The sequence below is a fragment of the Aethina tumida genome, chromosome 4 (genome assembly GCF_024364675.1).
Source record: "Aethina tumida isolate Nest 87 chromosome 4, icAetTumi1.1, whole genome shotgun sequence".
NCBI classification, from domain to species: Eukaryota; Metazoa; Arthropoda; class Insecta; order Coleoptera; family Nitidulidae; genus Aethina; species Aethina tumida.
This window is the reverse complement of record NC_065438.1, coordinates 2,106,881-2,128,388: the sequence shown is the minus strand read 5'-3', so window position 1 is coordinate 2,128,388 and position 21,508 is coordinate 2,106,881. Positions and strand designations below refer to the sequence as shown.

At 32.1% G+C, this 21,508-nt stretch overlaps 3 protein-coding genes and 9 non-coding genes across 12 annotated transcripts; 7 read left to right on the top strand and 5 right to left on the bottom strand.

Moving 5' to 3' along the window:
• Positions 1–90: 90 nt before the first annotated feature.
• LOC109598350 (probable Golgi SNAP receptor complex member 2) lies at positions 91–880 on the top strand. Its single transcript, XM_020014243.2, has 2 exons — positions 91–309; positions 364–880. Exons 1-2 carry the CDS (start codon positions 176–178, stop codon positions 863–865), a joined length of 636 nt encoding a protein of 211 aa, XP_019869802.1. The 5' UTR covers positions 91–175; the 3' UTR covers positions 866–880.
• Positions 881–1,230: 350 nt separating this feature from the next.
• LOC109598317 (serine/threonine-protein phosphatase 2A activator) lies at positions 1,231–6,276 on the top strand. The gene is made up of 7 exons (XM_020014200.2): positions 1,231–1,319; positions 1,369–1,457; positions 1,510–1,716; positions 1,769–1,986; positions 2,040–2,164; positions 2,218–2,426; positions 6,018–6,276. The coding sequence occupies exons 1-7, from the start codon at positions 1,307–1,309 to the stop codon at positions 6,204–6,206; spliced, it is 1,050 nt and encodes a 349-aa protein (XP_019869759.2). The 5' UTR covers positions 1,231–1,306; the 3' UTR covers positions 6,207–6,276.
• A 497-nt stretch (positions 6,277–6,773) lies between these two features.
• On the top strand, positions 6,774–7,475 carry LOC109607011 (uncharacterized). The gene has a single exon (XM_020023537.2). The coding sequence runs from the start codon at positions 6,860–6,862 to the stop codon at positions 7,325–7,327; it is 468 nt and encodes a 155-aa protein (XP_019879096.1). The 5' UTR covers positions 6,774–6,859; the 3' UTR covers positions 7,328–7,475.
• Positions 7,476–9,362: 1,887 nt separating this feature from the next.
• LOC126265477 (U1 spliceosomal RNA) lies at positions 9,363–9,526 on the bottom strand. The gene has a single exon (XR_007547960.1). It is a non-coding gene; the product is annotated as a U1 spliceosomal RNA (small nuclear RNA).
• Positions 9,527–10,041: 515 nt separating this feature from the next.
• Positions 10,042–10,161, top strand: LOC126265473 (U5 spliceosomal RNA). Its single transcript, XR_007547955.1, has one exon. It is a non-coding gene; the product is annotated as a U5 spliceosomal RNA (small nuclear RNA).
• Positions 10,162–10,877: 716 nt separating this feature from the next.
• Positions 10,878–11,069, top strand: LOC126265455 (U2 spliceosomal RNA). The gene has a single exon (XR_007547938.1). It is a non-coding gene; the product is annotated as a U2 spliceosomal RNA (small nuclear RNA).
• A 667-nt stretch (positions 11,070–11,736) lies between these two features.
• Positions 11,737–11,877, bottom strand: LOC126265467 (U4 spliceosomal RNA). Its single transcript, XR_007547950.1, has one exon. It is a non-coding gene; the product is annotated as a U4 spliceosomal RNA (small nuclear RNA).
• A 734-nt stretch (positions 11,878–12,611) lies between these two features.
• On the bottom strand, positions 12,612–12,775 carry LOC126265465 (U1 spliceosomal RNA). The gene has a single exon (XR_007547948.1). It is a non-coding gene; the product is annotated as a U1 spliceosomal RNA (small nuclear RNA).
• A 544-nt stretch (positions 12,776–13,319) lies between these two features.
• On the top strand, positions 13,320–13,511 carry LOC126265458 (U2 spliceosomal RNA). The gene has a single exon (XR_007547941.1). It is a non-coding gene; the product is annotated as a U2 spliceosomal RNA (small nuclear RNA).
• A 1,146-nt stretch (positions 13,512–14,657) lies between these two features.
• On the bottom strand, positions 14,658–14,821 carry LOC126265485 (U1 spliceosomal RNA). The gene has a single exon (XR_007547967.1). It is a non-coding gene; the product is annotated as a U1 spliceosomal RNA (small nuclear RNA).
• Positions 14,822–15,378: 557 nt separating this feature from the next.
• On the top strand, positions 15,379–15,503 carry LOC126265471 (U5 spliceosomal RNA). Its single transcript, XR_007547953.1, has one exon. It is a non-coding gene; the product is annotated as a U5 spliceosomal RNA (small nuclear RNA).
• A 385-nt stretch (positions 15,504–15,888) lies between these two features.
• Positions 15,889–16,029, bottom strand: LOC126265466 (U4 spliceosomal RNA). Its single transcript, XR_007547949.1, has one exon. It is a non-coding gene; the product is annotated as a U4 spliceosomal RNA (small nuclear RNA).
• Between the last annotated feature and the right edge of the window lie 5,479 nt (positions 16,030–21,508).

Here is a 21,508-nt window from a genome sequence, read left to right as displayed (position 1 = left end):
GTCAATACAAATTTTAAATATTGCAGACTTTATTTATTGTATTTATATTAAATAACCAAAAGTGAGTTGGCGAAAAATTAATTCCCCAAAATTCATGTTACGTCAAATGTATATATTTGGCATGTCATTTAAAAATACCAGCTTTAATTAATAATTGTCGCCGTATTTAAGTATTATGGATACATTATACAACCAAACTAACAAATTAATTCAACAGACACAACAAACGTTTCAAGTTTTAGAGGGCAACACCGCGAACGCAACAGAAATCGAAAATGAGATACAGGAAAAGATAAATCAAATAAACAGGTAATTTGTTTCTATTTATTTATTGACTGAATGAAAATGTATATTTATTTGTAGCAACTGTGAAAAACTAGACACATACTTATTTAAACTACCAATAGATCAAAGGCAAAATGCTAAAATGCGCTGTGACCAACTCAAATATGATAGCAGACATTTACAAGCAGCATTGGCTTCAACACAACAGAGAAGGGCACGTCGTGAGGCTGCGGCGTCAGAAAGGGAACAGCTGTTGAACCGCAGATTCGCCCCAAATCCGGATCTGACTGCTATCAACATAGACTATGCAATACAGCATCAAAATTCATTACAAAATGCCAATAGAGGTGTGGATGAAATGTTATTTACTGGTGCGAATGCTTTGGAGTCCTTGAGGAATCAGAGAATCACATTGAAGGGGGCTCAAAGGAAGATTATGGATATGGCAAATACTTTAGGGTTGAGCAATCATACAATGAGATTAATTGAGAAAAGAGCTTCAGAAGACAAATTTATAATTATAGCAGGAGTTGTAATTACTCTAATTGTGATTTTAATAGTCATTATTTATTTTACATAAAATGTATAATTTACATTCCCTGGTTTATTAAGCATTTCAAATTTTATACTATATTTAGGTACTAAATTATTATTTTTACACAAAAATGCATTTTATTTCTTTGTTTTCCAAGTGTCCTGACAAATCTAATAGTTTACTAAAAGAATTTTACACACATACAAAAAAATCAATATTATAAGTACATAATTTAAATTGTAATCAATATATTATAATAGTACGAAGTCTATTAATATACCAAATTCTAAATCAGTTTTTAAATGTAAATTTTGAATGAAATTTAAAAAATGTTTGAAATTTTTTATTTTAAAAACAGGCTTACCAACTGGCAAAACAGTGTTGCCATAATTTTAGACTTTAGTAATATTATGATTTTACCGTCAAATTTGACAACTATCTAGAACAAAACATTTAATAACCTTATAATACAGCAAATTAAACAAAATGAGCGTTATAAGTATGTTGGAACAATTTTGTAATTTCCTTACTAACAGCATTATCTTCAGAACAAGAGGAACACAATTTCACAACCCCAACGAAACAAATCAAAACCATAAGTGATATGCAAACCTGGGACAAATCAGAAGCGTATTTTGTAAATAAATTATATAAAATTAGAGGCCCATTATTTTAAATTCTGATTTTAGGAGTTGCTTGGTTTTATAGTAACCATTAACAAATCCTGTGAAGGTCTCAGCAATGAAGAGGGAAGTAAAAATGCTTCACCTGCCATAATAAAGTGTGCAGAGATGATTGATTACTTAGATAACATGGTTGATGAAATACCACCAATTGATCAACCACAGAGATTTGGAAATCAAGCCTTCAGAACTTGGTACCAAAAACTAAAAGATGTAAGACAGGACAAAACAATTTTTGGTGGTTTTGCTTTATGGAATATTTTAGGATATTTTTGACATACTACAAACACTGCTCCCAGAAAAGTTGTACAGAGCAGTACCTGAAATTATGGAATACCTCACTGAAGCATTTGGCAATTCGACTAGGATAGATTATGGAACTGGTCATGAAATATCATTCATAATGTTCCTCTGTTGCCTTTTCAAAATTGGGTTCTTGGAGGAAGCAGATCAACCAGCCACAGCATGTCTTGTTTTTGTAAAGTATGGTTTATTGTTTGTTGTTTAAATGAGGGGTTTCAGTATTGTGGCCTTAGGTACTTAAACCTTGTCAGAAAACTGCAGCAAACCTACAGAATGGAACCAGCAGGAAGCCATGGTGTTTGGAGCTTGGATGATTATCAATTTGTGCCCTTTATATGGGGCAGCTCACAACTTTCTGGTACACTTCAATTTTTTAATAAATAATAAAAAGTTAATTAAAAAATGTTTTAGGAAAAGTTGTGGTAGACCCTTCTCAATTTTATAAGGACTCTATTGTCCAAAAATACTCTGATCAATACATGTTTATTAGCTGTATTAAATACATTAATGAAGTGAAAAAAGGGCCTTTTGCAGAACATTCTAATCAACTGTGGAGCATTAGTGGTGTCCCCACATGGACTAAAATTAATTCAGGCCTAATTAAAATGTACAAAGTTGAGGTAAGTTTCACAAAATATTTTAATTTTTAATAATTATTATTATTAAATTCACATTTGACTTAATAGAGTAATAAATTAACAAATAAATGAGAAATTCTGAACTTTGAACTTTGTAAAAATGGACAAAGTGATTTTTTGAATATCTGTTCATTTGTTGATTGTTATTTTCAGTTAATTTGCGTCATGAAATAAAAATCAAATATCTTTGTTTAATTTCTTTAAACATTTTTATTTCCATTTTTTTTAAATTATTGTTTTGACCATAAAATAATTCGAATTTTGAATTGCTTGAAAAATTTATTTTTACTTTGTTTTAATTTTAATTTATTAAAATTAAATATGTTTCCTATTATTTGTCAGGTATCACTTGACAATGAACCTTTGCTCATAAGTGTTGATAAGTAATAAACACTTGAGAATAGAAAAACATTACTATACATGGATAAAAAATTTCACAAACTTTCCTAGATTCTATCTATTATATCATAAACACTTAAAATTATTTGCACATATCAAATATATTTAAATATAGTTATTGTTAAAATTATATACCAACTAAATTTTTACATATTAACTGGAAAAATTAAGCCAAATTTATTCATATTAAGTCGTTTTCTACAGAATTATGTATATGCATAAATTTTTTGAGGAATTGGGTATATACCCCCAATCCTTAATACAGTGGTGTAGTTAAATTTTCTATAAAACAATTCCTAGCATAAATTCTTCAACTTTTATGCCAAAAAATTACCCTATAGATGTTGATTTTGACCAAAAAAACAAGACATTTTGTCTATAAGTACAATTTTCATTCTTTAAAATTGGAAAAAAAATTAAAGAGGGTGTCTCTTTTTCAAATGGGCCAAACTCTAAAAAAATATATTAGTACACACATCTTATATAATCACGATCAGATGCTGAAACTATGCGGTTGAATATAATATTATATATTATATAATAGTAGAGATTTCAATTGCTTCAAATTTTACTTAATAAAAGTTATTTCCGGTTATTAATCAGGCATCACTTGACATTGAACATAAGTGCCGATAATTGATACTTATTCAGCTTACCTAAAATCAGATAAAAAGATCTCAGACACGGAACTTTTTTAGATTTGAAATTTTAAACTAAAAACACTTATAAAATTATTTGTACAAATAAAATTGTTTTTTTAAAAATTGTTTTGCACTTTGCACATCTGTGTCTAATCAGTAATGAATTTTTTTTTATTAATTCGTCCTTAGATTTAATAAAAGCAAATTTCTTATTATATTTTATAACATGATACCTTGTAGTAAGATTCTTGGAGTATATTCAGGTTTTACAATAAATATTTTTAAATGAAATTAATTCTTCTAGACGATTTCGAGAAAAACCAAAATGAGCACAAGGTTGGGTTTTTTTATTAAACAATCAAGATCAAAATAAAAATATTTTCTAATACAAATGAGTAAAATAAATTATGAATTGTAATCAATACATTACTCCAAAGGTTCTTCAACTCCAGTAATCTATGTATTTGTCTCACCTTGACTATTGTATGTTCTAAGCAACGAGGACATAATAATTACTCTATACGGTCATATTCAAACAACAATGTTGAGGGGATTCACAAAAATTAAGTGGTGTGGTCGACACTGACCATGTCTAAATTCGTTGGCTTACGAAACCAGTGTAGGTGACCTGACATTTCAAAGATAGTTGGCTCCGGGTTATGTCGTACCCGGTTACAAAATCGCAAAACCAGTACCAGTTTCCGTTTCCGACCACAGGTCAAGTTTTTTCACGGGGCATCCCCTCAATGAATTATAAACATGTAAACAATAAATAGAAGTCAATAGAGTAATAATTCAATTTTTTTATACATACAACACGAAGTAAACACGAAGAGTGCATCAACAGTTGTTGGTATGTCAGTAGTAAATCCCTGAAAGTGAACTTGTGTGGGTCTATTCCAAGGTTGCACGTGCTGCAGGCGACAGAACCAATAGATGTTAATTGAATTAGTTAATTTATATTGTCATTTTTTTGTATCAATACCTGTGTATGGACTTTGTTCGGTCTGCCGATTATTCCAAAACATTTCTGAATTAATTATGTTAGATTTGTTTTGTATTAAATTTTTCTTTTAATTATACAGGTACCAGTAACCAGTAAAATATATGCAATAATTCGAAAGCTGGTTATAAATATTTGGCTTTATTTTTCAATCAAGAATGTTGTCTTTAAGGAATATTTAATGTTTTTGCGTCAGTTAATAAATGTTGCATGTGTACCTAAATATATCCTTTCAACTCATTACTTAAATAGAAGTGTTTAACTTTATAACTATAATGTTAAACACATCTATTTAAGTACAGAAACAGAAACTTATTTTTGTACAGTTTCTACAGAATAAATTCAAATTAATTATACATAATTTTATGTGATTTTATCACTGCAAATAAAATAAATTGGACGTATCAAATTATTCCATTAAATCGTTGACGTTAAGTAAAGATTAAAATATAAAATTATGGGGAATTATTTTAGTTTTTGGATTTACTTTATTATATGTTTGAGTATAGAAAATAATTATATTTATTTAATTTTAAGTGATTTCATCACTGCAAATGAAATATATTGGTTATATAAAGTTATTCCACAAATACGTTAACGTCAAATAAATCTTAAAATATAAAATTATAGGGAATTATTTTAGTTTTTGAATTTACATTATTATATGTTTAAGTATAGAAAATAATTAAATATATTTATTTGCGTTTTTAATATTTATATTCATTGTTAAAAAAATTTAAAATATAGAATTATAATTTAGAAGTACAGATAATGGTACCAAATTCAGTTAAAACCAGAAATATCTATTCAAAATTTCTATATTTTGAATAATGTTAATATTACGTAGCTCTTTAAATTTCTTTATAAATAAATACATATCTAAATTTTGGCCATATTTTCTTGTCAAACTTTGTTACAGTAACTGTTTTTTACAAAATAATTTGATATTAATGTTCCATATACAAAACATTGTTAAAATTATAATTTTATGTGATTTTATTACTGCAAATCCAATATATTGGTTATATCAAATTATTCTGTTAATACGTTAACGTTAAATAAAGATTGATTATTTTAAGCCTTCAATTCAAATCAAAAACAGTTTTCATTTATTATTTATTAAGTAGAATTAAATATATATATCTAAAATTTGTCTATATTTTTTATCAAACTTGGATTAAACCACTTCAAATGTACTAACTAATCATTTACCTATTTAAAACTTATGCAGATGTTATTTAATTTTTTTTATTTAGTTTTATAATTACCAAATAAAAACAAATCATCCTTTTATTTCTTAAGAAACCTACGTAACGTAAGTCTAAACAAAAGGACTACAGGAAAACACCTTATAAAATTATTAGGCCAATTATCCAGCAGTCTCCGGCATGTGTTAATCGTTAAACCACAAGGGAAATACCGCAAACGTTATCTATGAAAAATTACATCGTTAGCTCAAATTGCGACTGTAAAAGTGATTATTAGCTTAATACCGCAAATTACTGGTTAAAAGACTCCAATTTTTTTCAGGTTCTTTCCAAATTTCCCTTGGTGCAACACATCGTCTTCGGATCACTGTTCACTCTTAAGCCAGCACCATTTGAAGCCAGCATCAGAAGACCCCCAGTAACCGATTTCAAGCGCCCACCTCCTCCTGCTTCCGGTCCCGCCGCCAATGCCACCACTAAAGGGAATAGTGGCGAAAAATCTGAGCCTTAAATTATCTTTTGGTTTAAGGTCATACTTTATTATTGTATTTATTTGTTATAATAAATGTTAATTAACAAATTGTGTTGTCTTTTATTGAGATATCCTTTTCAATAACTAAAATAATTATCAGTCTTAATTAATTAACTACATCTGTATGGCTACAAGGCAGTCACATCCTTCTGTAGTTAGTAAATTTTAGTTGACACAATAATTCCAAGTACTGCAATATAATGTTATTACCCATACAAGAAACACAAGGATCCTAACAACATTTCCCCCGAATGATGCGTAATTAATGGGGACGTCCCTCGCGAATTTTTGGAAAGAAATTTCACATCTGGGTAAATATTTACACGTTAAAGCGATTCTCCCAGATTAAATCGCCGTTCATTGGGGATCCTGACTTATCGTTATCGACTGTCGAAATAATCGCCTCGTCAATGTCGATCGAATTATTGTAGTTCCCCGTGCAAAAAAAAATCACAGGTGCTTGGTTTATAGTACATGGGCGATATCGTGAAAGCTCAGCGACGCGAGTCGCTAAACGAAAAGCGGTGAATAACCACACCGCGGCCCGATATAAAGTTGCCGGATAATTATCCACGCCGTCATTGATACACAGACCGCAGACGTTCGCACACATTAGATAGTAAACGTTAGAAATGGTAGTGCCAGTAGATAGGATGTCCTCGTTGGATAAGACGAAGAAGTTCGTGGGGAACGGGTTGAACATCACGGTGAAAACCAACTCCAGGACCACCCTGGTGATCGGCAACAACTGCAACGTGGACGTCGAAGAGAACCTGGGAAGTTTAAGGATAATCGGCGACAGTTGCAGAGTTACAGTGTCCAAAGGCAACGGACGGATCGACTACGTCGGGAACATGGGCAAAATCTTCATCGGTGATAATGTTAGTGATAGCGTGGTGACCACAGTGGGCAACCAAATAAAAGTGTCCTCGAAAAAGAACCACGACTGTGTCAGGCGTAGTGTTTCGGAGAAAGTGTTCAGAACTGAAGCCATCACACCAACTGCCAACATCAACATTTGTAATTCGAGTAAAGTGCACTTGTCTTTGTCGAATCTGCCCAGTTTCGTCAACGGGATTGTGAAAAAAGCCAAGCCGTAATGGTGCAACATTAGAACTGTTTAAATGAAGTTATATTAACTTTGTGAACTTGCCTTAATTCTAGTCCAATGTTATTTATTAATTAGTATTTATTAAGTAATTCCTGTTAATAAAGTTCCTATTTTAATAATAAAAAAATGTTCTTACTTATGAGGATTTTTTTTACCCACTGTTTCGTAACATCTGAATAATATAAACAAACAACAAATCAAGAAATATTATCAACAATAACAAGAATGTTTCAAAAATCAAATATTTATAAACATAGATCAATATCCAAACAAATTATGTAATTTTTTTTCTGGATTCAATTTTGTAAGTGATTTATTTATCTGCGTTTTTAATATTTATATTCATTGTTAAATATATTCAAAATATATTTACATTTTACATTCGTACAATTAATGGTACCAAATTCAGTTAAAACTAGAAATGTCTAAGCAAAATTTCTATATTTTGAATATTAAATAAATTAACTAAAAGAGTATTTGCACCGAATTATAATGATTGTACGAAAGGAATTGAATGTGTCGGTCTCTCCCCTTGATAACTTAGACAACTTTTCTTTAATTTATACAAAATTTGCTACATTTATATAAAAAATATTGCTGAATTCAATGGTGTGGAGTCTTCTTAAATCGAAACTATAGTTTGTCACTTATAAGACAGTAAACGAAGCAAATTTTAATTCTTGTTCGAAAGGAATTGAATGTGTCAGTCTCTCCCCTTGATAACTTAGACAACATTTCTTTAATTTCTACAAAATTTACAACATTTATAGTAAAAAGTATGCCGAATTCAATGGTGTGGAATCTACTTAAATCGAAACTATGTTTGTCACTTATAAGAGGGTAAACGAGGCAAACTTTAATTGGGATTGAATGTGTCAGTCGCTCCTCTTGATAACTTGGACAACTTTTCTTTAATTTCTACAAAATTTAGCACATTTATAGAAACAAATATGGTGATTTCAAAGATGTAAACTTTAATCAAAATTATTGTTTGTTATAGTAATAAATTTAATAAAAAATAAATTAAAATTAAAACACCTCAGAAATCCAACGACACTTGTTAATTAATAATTTCAAAAAACAATGGCTCAAAGAATGAAATATGTACTAATAATAAATTTAATATTAATTATGACATAATTTATATATAAGATCACTTTAATAGAACTATCTATTATCTATTATTACTAAACCAAAAAAATCTGACTTATTGTACTGTGAAATCGAGGTATAATAATCAATAGTAATGACATTTCATGAAATTTATTGCAGAGATGATAATCGAGTACTTCACATTATTTTTTTAAATATATAAAATTCTTAGTGATTAATATTATTATATGTAATTGTATTATCCCCCACTGGGAAACACCAATGAAAATTCTAAATATCTGATCATCAAATTGAGGATAATAAATATTACATTAATTATTAGTACGCAAAATCAACGAAAATGATTTAGAAAGACGATTGCCATTGATGAAATTTATCTCTCATAATTTATAAGTTAAAGGTTGCGTTATGTGATTATTTTTTTGGAATAATAATACTTAATCTGGTATTTTACAGTGTGTGAATCATTAAATTTATCACTCAAGTTATATCTAATTGGTATTAGTACTAATTCGTTTTATTGGAGGAATTTTATTGAAAAACCACATTGTCCAATATAAAAGATATTTCACAACATGTGTACATAATATGTCGTGTACAATTCTACGAAAAAAATAATACAACAGATTTATTATAATTGTTTATGTTATTGTTGTCAACAATGTTTTCAATATAATCAATGAAAAATTTAATAAAACTGTTATTATATTCAGGGTCAATTTATTAAGAACACAAAAACAAATGGAATGAAAATAAAATAAAAGTACCAATAATCATTAACTTCGGACTTAATTGAAAATACAATATACTCTCAAAAATAAAATTTTGATAATAAGATTGAATGAAATGTTTGGAAAAAGGCCAATCTAACAAATAAACTTTCATAGAACATTTTTATTTAATTATTTAAGACCGGGATAGCGCGTACGCAGTCCCGACTACCAAAAATTATGCGCCCGAGTTATCCACATTAGGGATAATCGCAGGGGTCAGCCCGATCGTAGTGCAATGAAAGGGCCTCGTCCTGGGGGAACCGCCTTGCTGATCACGGTAGACCCCTACGCCAGGTAAGTATGCCTTTCTGCCGGTATTTTGAGCGTTTTGGGCCCGTTTGCCGTCACAGTGACAGTGAGATGTAACTACTAACAACTTCGGTTACTAATGGTTTTAAGAAGTTGAGTCACATTAAGGTTTTCTGCGCAACTGCAGTAACATATCCAACTGCTAGATTTATTGGAAGTAGTTATAATACTTTTGTACCCATGGATGTATTTATGAAACTGTCGTACACTAATTAATCATTTTTAAAGCTTAAAAACAGTTTTGGAGAAGTTTGTTTGAAAAGACATAAATATTTGTAATCATGGTATTGACTGATATTTTAGTACGTTGAAAAAAATGTATATACGTACTCTAATAAAATAAAAATATCATTCAATAATATAAAATAATTATTACTTTTTCTATATTATTAGGTACTAACAAAATGGCGGATAAGACTAATTATATATCTAGATGGCGACACATGCTTACACCCCACCGGTGTTCAAACGTCAAAAAATCCGAAAACCCTGTGAATTGTAATAATCGGTACTCTGGTATCTCTTCAATAAGCGAATAAATCTTTCGCCTTTTACTAAAGATTTCCGTGGAGAGGTACAACTCAAATGAGTCTGTAACTATTTTTTGTTTGGACTTGACGAAAGTTAGGTCCTCGTATTTCAATTAAAACACAAATATTGTTCAATAGTACAAAGTGATGTTAAGGTTATCCTTTATATTTTAGAGTTATTTTTATACTAATAGAGGTGGTACCATGTAACTGGTGTGATACCAAGGTATCGATACTGTAATAATACCACCCATAAGGTGGTTAGTTACAACATCAGCTTCTTAGGATGACTGTGAAACAATTGTTGTTCTACGTAATTAATGACAGCATATAAAACAGTACTACCTCGATGTCGAGCAGGCGCACGATCGTGTCTGGCACTGTGGTTTCGGTAAGAAGATGATCAAGGCCACCGACTCCCGTATCTGACTTTGGCGGACAATGCCTTACTCACTTCCTTATAATGATAGCATAACTCTCTCAAATACGCCAACATCTTTACTCGACGAACTATCTTTAACATCCTTTTTGTTTGGTACTCAAAATGGAGATTAATGATCAACCCTTCCAAATCTGAGGCGGTACTTTTCTCTAACAGAAGACCAGAATTCACACGTACGATCACCAAATAATATCACCTTCTTCCAGATAAATTTCTATTTATGAGATGATATATCTACTGAAGTTTTTTTTCAAGATTTAAATTTTAAGTCCAGAATTTAGACAAAAGCTGACGGAAGATGTCGCTAGTATTCTCTCACCACCGTTGTGTACAACATTTTGCTTAAATGGGGGGAGATGACCCAAATCCAGTATCGCTTCTCGGCCCTATGGCTAAGATCAAAGTGTAGTATCTGTTCTTATCAGCTTAATATCTGATACGCACCGCATGCGGTGCCAGTATATTAAACTGATTTTTGGAAATTGATGGAGGGTTAGGGGCTTGCTCCACCTCCGTCGCGGGTTGACCCGGTATTGCAGTACCTCCGGGGACGGCCCATAAATATTAATTAAACAAAATTGCTCTATAAACCAAAACCATTATATGAAATATAACTGATGTAATTTTTTTGAAGTTGCTTTAAAATATAAAATTGAATTTCTAAATCCCTGAATCCGTTACCACATTCCCTGATGTGTAAAATATTTTCAACGTATATATTCTTGATGTTGAATGTGTAAAACAAATCGAATTTTCAACGAAGCTGTATGGACAACCATTTTTGATTGCTTCGTATATATTATGTGGTACTTACAAAAGTGATTCTAAAAGTTCATTCTGAAATATGTTTTTTATTTTAATCTTTTAAACTCGCAAGTGGAAAGTGAAGAATTTTTAATTTAAATCATTTTGAGTTTCCGTTTAACTGCCAAGAAAATTCTATACTATCATTGTGATCATTCAAAGTTTATAGAACAATACATCATGATAGTATAGAATTTTCTGGCAGTTAAACGAAAATTCAAAATTTGAAATTCTTCGTTCTATGAACTTTGAAGTACTCATACTAAAGTAAAGAATGATGATTTTCTCTCTATAATTATGTCCGGAAGTCTGCCTCAATGAGAACAAACTTAGAGTTACGCAGCTGCCTGTTCTAACCCAGCTACATGAAATATCACACAACTTATGAGAAGGATGGTGGGGTATTTTTGTTTGATTAAAATATATGCCCCCTGAGGGGCTTCCAAAAATTGCCGTAGCGCACGGTATTTCACGTGCACATGGCGGGGTATTGGTTAAAGTTTTCAACTAGCAATAATCGCACCTCGGATAAACCTCATTGGTTACGATAATGCCTCTGCGCAAAGCTAAAGAAAAAATGTGCTTCTGGGGTACTTACAGGCTTCATCCGCTACAACACGGGTGACTTATAATGTAGCACCCTATGTTTTTTTTTACTATGTAGTCAAAAGTGATTATCGGAAAAACTATAATTGAGGTATTGTACAAAATTTCAGTAAATTTGTAAAAATGTCTGTATGCTACAATAGCAATTTTGTGTAGCACTTAGAACATAACATTTTGTAGTTCGTAGAGCTACAAAATTAATTTTTTATAGGTAGGTCTTTTATGCCCTTATGAGTGAATGAATGTAAATACTTTAATTGATACATATTTAATTAAATTCATTTTAAGTATTTATTGTTAATCGACGTACACACATAAAACATGCATAAATCATAGATCTTAAACACGTACAGAATTACATTAACATATTCAACTCTTACCATCCACAAATATAGGATGAATCAATGTAAAGTATTGTGTTATGCAACAGAAAATGCTGCAAGTGAAAATGATCCTCGAGGTGGTAATACAATTTTGTACGCGATAGTGAGTAATTCAAAAAATCGAGGAGTCTGGTAACAATGAATGTATTAATCATTTGAACTGCGCATGTGTGAATAATGACGCATACGTAATTTATATATGAAGTTCATCTTTTCGTAATTTTATACAAGGAACCATAAACATAAAAAAGTTAAATTTGAACTTTAAAACTTCAGATACTAGTAAGGATGATTTATGTTTAAATTACTTTAGACCGGGATAGCGCGTACGCAGTCCCGACTACCAAAAATTATGCGCCCGAGTTATCCACATTAGGGATAATCGCAGGGGTCAGCCCGATCGTAGTGCAATGAAAGGGCCTCGTCCTGGGGGAACCGCCTTGCTGATCACGGTAGACCCCTACGCCAGGTAAGTATGCCTTTCTGTCACCATTTTGAGCGTTTTATGCAAGGTTGCCGCCACAACGTTGGTGAGATGTAACTACTAACAACTTCCGTTACTATTGATTTAAGAAGTTCAAGTAGGTTCTAGTGCGCAGTTGCGATAATGACACATCTGCTGGTTTTAACTATTTTATAATATATTAGTTTAATTTATAATTGAAATTTAATTTCCCACATGAATTTGCATCATCACATTTTTCTAGAAAGTAGTACCAATTAATTTTTGTAGTATTTAATTTCATTAAAAACAGATTATCATACAATGAATCTCTAAAAACTGTTGTCTTTTCATAATAGACAATAGTTTCAGAAAAGTGTGCGTGTATTTGAGGTTTAAGCCATTAAAAGTCATACGCGTTATGTGAAGTTGAATGTGTAAGTCCACATGATAGAGTATGTGAGTCATACTTATATGTAAAATTTAGACAAAAACTGACAGATGTCGCCAGTATTCTCTCATTCACCGCCGTTGTGTACAATACCTTGGTTAAATGAGGGGAGTTGACCCAAAACCGGTATCGCTTCTCGGCCCTATGGCTAAGATCAAAGTGTAGTATCTGTTCTTATCAGCTTAATATCTGATACGCACCGCATGCGGTGCCAGTATATTAAACTGATTTTTGGAAATTGATGGAGGGTTAGGGGCTTGCTCCACCTCTGTCGCGGGTTGACCCGGTATTGCAGTACCTCCGGGAACGGCCCATAAAAATTAATTAAACAAAATATTTTCAACTCAATTTTAATTACAGCAAGGAGTTGGAAGTTCTGGTGAACTATGTACTTCACCTATGAAGAAAGTTGGTCACCTAAAGTATGTATAGAGGTTTTAACTCGAGGTTATTTTTAATTGGTGATATAATGAAGTTAAAGGGAGTATTGTAACAATGAATCCCTCAAAAAAATATTCACTAATGAACGATGAATGTTATTAAGATTATAAGCCGAGCCACTTAAGACAAATTAGTTATCAGTATATATTTGTTTAAATGTTATATCCTCGGAAGGACTTTAAACAAATTGTCGTAGTGCCCGGTGTATGGAAGGATAATGTAAAATTTTTTTTCAAATAACATTGCATTTCGGATAAAACTCTGGTTACGATAGTGCCCTTGTGAAACGCTCAAATAAGGGAAATGTTTCAAGGGTAATTTACCTTTTTCAGGTGGTAAAATAACAATGAACAGGACATTTTTAATTAAATAAAATTATCGACGGATAAGTATTACTATTACTACAAAATTAACATTTAGTTACAATTTTGTAGTCCACCTTATCGTGGTCCTGGAACTCAGTTCCATTTCACAAACCAGTGGCAGTGGGACTAATGGATCCAACCGCAATTCAATCCCTTCCTAGGAAGATCTCTGGTCTTCCTAATTCGTCTTGTTCTTCCGAACTCAGTTAACAGGGGTATGGCATCTTTGCCTGTCTTGCGTCTTCTGGTTCAGCAAACTCATATATGTCCTTTGTCATCCATATATGAGATGTGAATCAGACACTGCCTTCGAACTTCACGAGGAATGCATCTTTTTTAAGATTTTTTTGTTAGAAACAAAAAGAGTCTAAGCAACCACTCGTTTCTTACTCTCGAACCAGAATGTATCTTTTAGTGCCGTCATTATTATCTATCTCATTTCCCTGTTACGATCCTTCCAGGAATTCCAAACATCCACGTTGGCCATGTTCTCAAGTACTTTTGGGTAGTACCGATAAATACTCAACTTCGATTTTCTTATCAAATTCATTTAAGAGTTGGTTTATAGTTTAAAAAAGTAAAGGAGTTATAGAGAGAAGAACATAATAGTTCTATATGTATATTTAACAAACACAGGAATGTTTTATTTGATTATATAAGACCGGGATAGCGCGTACGCAGGCCCGACTACCAAAAATTGTGCGCCCGAGTTATCCACATTAGGGATAATCGCAGGGGTCAGCCCAATCGTGGTGCAATGAAAGGGCCTCGTCCTGGGGGAACCGCCTTGCTGATCACGGTAGACCCCTACGCCAGGTAAGTATGCTGTTTTAACGACGGCCCTAGCTTTTTAAATCTGACAACCTATACAATGCGAGTGAGATGTTACTGCTAAGGCCCTTTTTAAAGCTACTATTGATTTTATGGAAGGCATAATTATTTAAAATGTATAAGTTCATTTATAAAATAGTATAATTTTTGCTCATAATAATATGAAAATTTAAGTGTGGAAGTTGACTAAACCAGTCGGAACTTGATTTCTCAGTAAATCAAACAAAATCAAAATAAATATTTATTTCAATATGACAATTTTCAAAATTATGTAGCTATTGTACATATCATTATTAGGAAGTAGTTTTGTGGGAAAATATTAATAGTCAAATGTGAATAAAATTTATACATTAATGTATATTTTAAAAAGTTTTATCAGATATTTATACATTAGTACCAGCGCCATCTTGTTATAATGAGCAGAATGTGCGCCATCTGAACATTAAACCAAGTCTTAAATGAAAATGCATTATAGATGGCGGTACTTGCCATAGTTCACTTCTGTTTAAACGATAAAAGAGTTTAAATAAGCGTGTTTGATATTTTACCGTTACTCTGGTATCTCTTCAATAAGCGAATAAATCTTTCGCCTTTTACTAAAGATTTCCGTGGAGAGGTACAACTCAAATGAGTCTATAACAATTTTTTGTGTGGACCTGGCGAAAGTTGGGTCCTATTTATCGAATCAAGCATAATTTTCAAAACATATTATGAACGACAAACAACTGAGAATAGGAGGAAGTATCAGATCATACTCGCTGTTTCATGTTTCTCCATGTTTGAAGGCAATTTTACTCTTACCCGTAGAAGTTTTTGAATTTTTTTATACAGTGTGTGAAAAAGAAAATTGGTAACTAAGAACTTCACCAAAGCACCAAATAAATGAGTACACAAAGTACCTTAACTATAAGCCTAGTTACAAGTATTACTTATAGTGGATAGTTTCATAAAAACATGTAAGAACTTGTACCATTTAGTACAATACCTTACAATAACCAATAGTATCGTATTTTTCATTACTCTTATAAAATCTACATTGTGATTAAATTAAAGTTTATAGCCCCCTGAGGGGCTTCCAAAAATTGCCGTAGCGCACGGTATTTCACGTGCACATGGCGGGGTATTGGTTAAAGTTTTCAACTAGCAATAATCGCACCTCGGATAAACCTCATTGGTTACGATAATGCCTCTGCGCAAAGCTAGAGAAAAACATGTTTCAACATCATTTACCAATTTCAAGGTTTATAACACCGGTGACTTGTAATGTTAGACATCTGGCGGATACTTTATATATTACTAGTATATAATAATAATAATAAAACTCTACGTCACCAACAATTATATATAGTCTACTATCGTACAGATGTCGCCGCGTGGATGATCCCATTGTTATCGGAATACTTGGTGCCTCGATTCTGAGGAAAAAATCTGCGATGGAATATTCCAAATAAATATCAACCAACGTTTTTTGAAAAATCCCTTATGCCTTAGAGTGGTGTGTTGCCCGTAACATCGCCGTCATTAGTTATAAATATAGAGAAAGTGGACCAGCGTACTTTCTTTATTGAGGAACAATTTCTGTACGATGCTACACCACGAGCAATAATTCGTTCCAAGCGGCTACGCAACTATGTTACGTGGTCATTCGCCCAAGAGTGAACGGTTCATGTCTATTACTACACATGTTTTTAAGGTACTGATAAAATGCAAAAATATTATTTATTATTATTAACAAAAGCAAAAATTTTAAAGGAACCTTTAGTAAATTACAAACATTAACTATGACAATCTATAATTATCTAATTAATTAATGAAACAAACAGCCATTCGTGTGCGTGCGTTTTTAAATTTAAATGATTATAGTGGAACATAATATAAAACTGGACACGCTGAACATAATTTAAAATTCCGTATATTGACATAAGCAAATCAACTTTAATTATTCGTGGGTAGTACGAATAAGGAATGGGTTTGCATCCGGTACTGGCCCCGAACCGGTTTAAACAGTTTTATTTTGTCCAAATGTTTTGTGGGAATTTTAATATTGCCATTGTGTGTTTTTATTGGAATTTATAGCAACATAATGTAAGGGCATTTCTTGAATTATTTTGATATTTATCATTCATATTCTCAGTTAGTATATTCCCTGAATATTCTTAAAGATATTCATATATGTCCCTTCGATAGTCAATGGATATCTCTAGGCTTTCCTTCAATTCTACAATCGTCACATAATGTCTCAGTATATTCAAGAAATATCCTTACTTGTTATTTAAACATTCATTCATATTCTCAGCTAGTACAGTCACTATTTTTAAAGATATTCAGGATGTCCCTTCGATAGTCAATGGAATATCTCTAGGCTTCCCTTCAATTCAAATAATGCCGTGGATAACCTTTGGAATATCTCTGGGACTTTTATTCTATTCTCCAATCGTCAAATAATGTCTCAGTATATTCAAGGAATATCCTTACTAGTTATTTAAACACTCATTCATACTCTCAGCTAGTACAGTCACTGAATATTTTTAAAGATATTCAGGATGTCCCTTCGAATAGTCAACGGAATATCTCTAGGCTTTCCTTCAATTCAAATAATGTCGCGGATAACCTTTGAATATCTCTGGGACTTCTGTTCTATTCTCCAATTGTCAAATAATGTCTCAGTATATTCAAGGAATATCCTTACTAGTTATTTAAACATTCGTTCATACTCTCAGCTAGTACAGTCCCTTCGATAGTCAATGGAATATCTCTAGACTTTCTTTCAATTCAAATAATGTTGTGGATAACCTTTGGAATATCTCTAGGCCTTCTGTTCTATTCTCCAATCGTCAAATAATGCCTCAGTATATTCAAGGAATATCCTTACTAGTTATTTAAACATTCATTCATATTCTCAACTAGTACAGTCACTAAATATTTTTAAAGATATTTAGGATGTCCCTTCAATAGTCAATGGAATATCTCTAGGCTTTCCTTCGATTCAAATAATGTCGTGGATAACCTTTGAAATATATCTGGGACTTCTATTCTATTCTCCAATCGTCAAATAATGTCTCAGTATATTCAAGGAATATCCTTACTAGTTATTTAAACACTCATTTATACTCTCAGCTAGTACAGTCACTGAATATCTTTAAAAATATTCAGGATGTGCCTTCGATAGTCAATGGAATATCTCTAGGCTTTCCTTTAATTCAAATAATGCTGTGGATAGCCTCTATGCTCTGTAGATTCATAAATATATATTTTGAAACATAATTTTTTTTTCTTTTTTTTTTTGTTAAATTTTTATCCACTCTAGTAAAATTTTCTAATATTTATTGTCAGTTAAAATTGATGCGAACGTTCCACTACAAATATATTAAAACATCTCCATACACCGAATCAATAAATATAGATTTTATTATGGAAGATTCCACAATTTTAATAGCGCCAAGCTAATCCGCACGTACGCAAATGACGTGCGACCGTCTGGACGTGGGGACGCGACACACGCCGTGTACGCCGCTAAAGGGGTTGGCCGCCGAGAATGAGGAATCGGTACGCGGGACAGGGAGTCCCATCGAAAATAATACAGTCACAAGATTACGTGCAAAAGGGGATCAATATCAGCAGAGCAAGATTGGAATTGCGCGCGTCTAGGGCCGCTCCCCCCATTCGTCACGTAGCCCTTTTCGCGCGCCGATGACCCCCCAAAAACCGAATGCACGATGCGATAAATCCGAACGCTTTTTTTATTTATTTATTTCGATTGGTTTTGCTGTTTCAATAAATTGAGTGAATGGACGGTTTATGGTTCATAGGTGGCGATGTAGTCTGGCTTATTAAGTTAGGCAACTAACGTTGCATGGCTGATTAATTTGTCTGAGTACTAACTAAAGTAATTCATCATAATATTAATAATGAATTAATTTGTAAAGTACGGACTGTTTTCAGAGTTATTAATCATAACACCTTCATTAATTTGAGTACACGGTGCTTCCATTGAGGAGCCGCAAATTCGTTTGTAGTGAATCCTTTACGACGAATTATGATCAAAGAGGAAACCGTAATCAAACGTAAATCAACATCATGCACAAAGCAGAATATAATTGTGTGGGTAGTAGTTTCCATAGGATGAACAAAAACCACACAACACACAATCATCCCCCGACAATTTGAATAGATGCTTATCTAAAAATCGTTTGTTTATTTTTGAACCAATTAATTCATTTCAATTCTTCAACATGCCACGACACCGAATACGACGAAATGCAATCGAAAAGGGAAAACCGTAAACTACGTGACGTAAACCAACAAATCAATTACTTAATCCTCCAACGTGTGGGCGAACGCTAAACCCCTCGAAAACGGCGAAGAGCGCCCACGAGTCCCGTTCGAAAATTACACCGTTAGAGGCGGCACATTCGAATAAACAGAATCTAAGGCTGTCGGAAAGTCCACCGTCCCCGTTTGTAATTCCACCCACGGCGCAAAACTGAGGGTGGATTGAGGGGTTTGGGGACGCGTAGAGGGGAACGGGTGGGGGCGGCTTCGAGGCCGCAACCCCGAACGGTGACGTGACTGCGACTCACACAATGCGCGAAAAATAAGAAAATTGACAATAAATCTTTTTTTATGTCGACGTCGAGTACGAGTACGTCGTGTAAACTGGGTGTTTTGTTGTTGAAATAAAATAGGTGGCGGCTGATTTAGCCGATAATTTTCTGTTTATAAATTGAAGTTTCTATTTGTGCCCATTGTTTTATATGTATATCTAATTCGTTAATTAATAACCAAATGCCAAATATTTTATTATGAATATATTTCAATACTTTCTAGATTTTTTTAGTAATTTTTAATTATCCAACAAACAGTATGCATGGATAATGAATTTTTTAAATGCAAATTTTATTATAAAATGTATGCCATATACAGTAGTAGTCACAATTATAGCAACTTATTAAAGTATATAAAAGATATGAGCTGTACTACTAAAATTGTGTGCCAGCATCTATAATGTTTATTGTTTCTTCTATAATTGTTATGTTTACTAAACAAAATTTAGAGAAATTGGAAGTTTTAGCCCCGAAAAAAATTGTCTGAGGTCGAAAATCAATAACTGGATAAATCGAATGTCAAAAAACAATACAATCTTATCGTCAAAGCCAACCTGGAGGAAGTGGGACTTGCTGAAATTAGTTCAAGGACTGTGAGAAGACGGTTAATAGATGGGGGTTCATTTGACCCAAACCTACAAGGAAAAACCTGGTTTCTACTAAAAATATGAGTCGAATATTGACTTGCTGAAGATCATATTCACTGGAACACAGAATAGTAGATACGACAAGTTTTTAGAGACGAGTCTAAATTTAATTTACAAAAAATGGTGGTCAGCTTCTGTTAAACATCCTACAGGGACAAAACTACACAGTGTAACATGGTGGAGATTCAATTATCCTATGGGAGTACTTCAATTCTTCTGGTGTAGATCCCCTCAAACTGATTTATGTAAAGGCATATATTATTAGACACAATAAGTATTTATTATTACACTTTATATTAAATAAAAGAGTTACCTTTTACTCAATATTTAATTATGAAATACTTTAATATTTATTGAATATTATATCTTTTAAATTACACAAAAACTTACCTAACAGTTCAAAAATAGAACAGGACCTTTTTCTAGATTCCCACTACAATTATTTCTGGCAGGAGCTTGGTTTTTTTTCAGGTAATTTACGGGGAAACGCATGAATATAAACCAGTCGGGAAACATTGAACAATTCTCTTGAAATCCGCGCATTACAAATAGAATTAGTATGAAGATTAATCATTTGACCTCACATGTAAGTCAAGGCTTTGAACTGTAATGAATTTGTTTTGGAAGAACCCATAAATCACATGTTGTATAGGTAATGTTTGCATTTCTTTGAATGTTCGTCACTGTTTTTGACGACTTAGTTGTTGGGAAATTACAAATCCACTAAAATGACAAAAAGGTAATGCAGAGAAAGCTATCAACAATATGTTAATTAAAACAATATACTTTAGAAATTGTGTAAAATCACATGACATTATATAAAAAGGAACAATATACGCCTAAAGAGATGCTACATCTAAATCAGTGCTTTAACTTATTTTCCATAATAGATTTATTTATAAAACACTCAACAAAACACTCTGATTTTTCCATTGAATTTACATGCAGAATTATATTATATTTTAGTCAACGACTGTACAACTACGACTTCCGAGATACAATGGAAAGTTTGGACAAACAATTATAAAAATACACTTCACGGTCACTAGCTCGAAAGTAAATATTTTGATTAACTTGTTTATATTTTTCACGCATATAAAGAACCCTCGATTAAAATACTAAAGGAATAATTACAAACCTCAAAACGTATTCTGCAAAATGCAACGAATAATTTTGTATAAAGTGTGTTATACTAACATTAATTTATTGTCCAATTTACGTCATCGGTGCATGTCTATTTTTAGGTTAGGTTATGTGTTTGTAAACAAAACGTTGTTTATAAGTTGGCAGCATTGGACAATATCAAAAGTTACTAAAAAGTTACTAAAAATTAATGAAATGAATTTGATTTTGAACAATTAAAAATTAAAAATTGGGCAATATTTGTCAATACATTCAGAGTAAGTATTTCAAAAATTAAACAAAAATT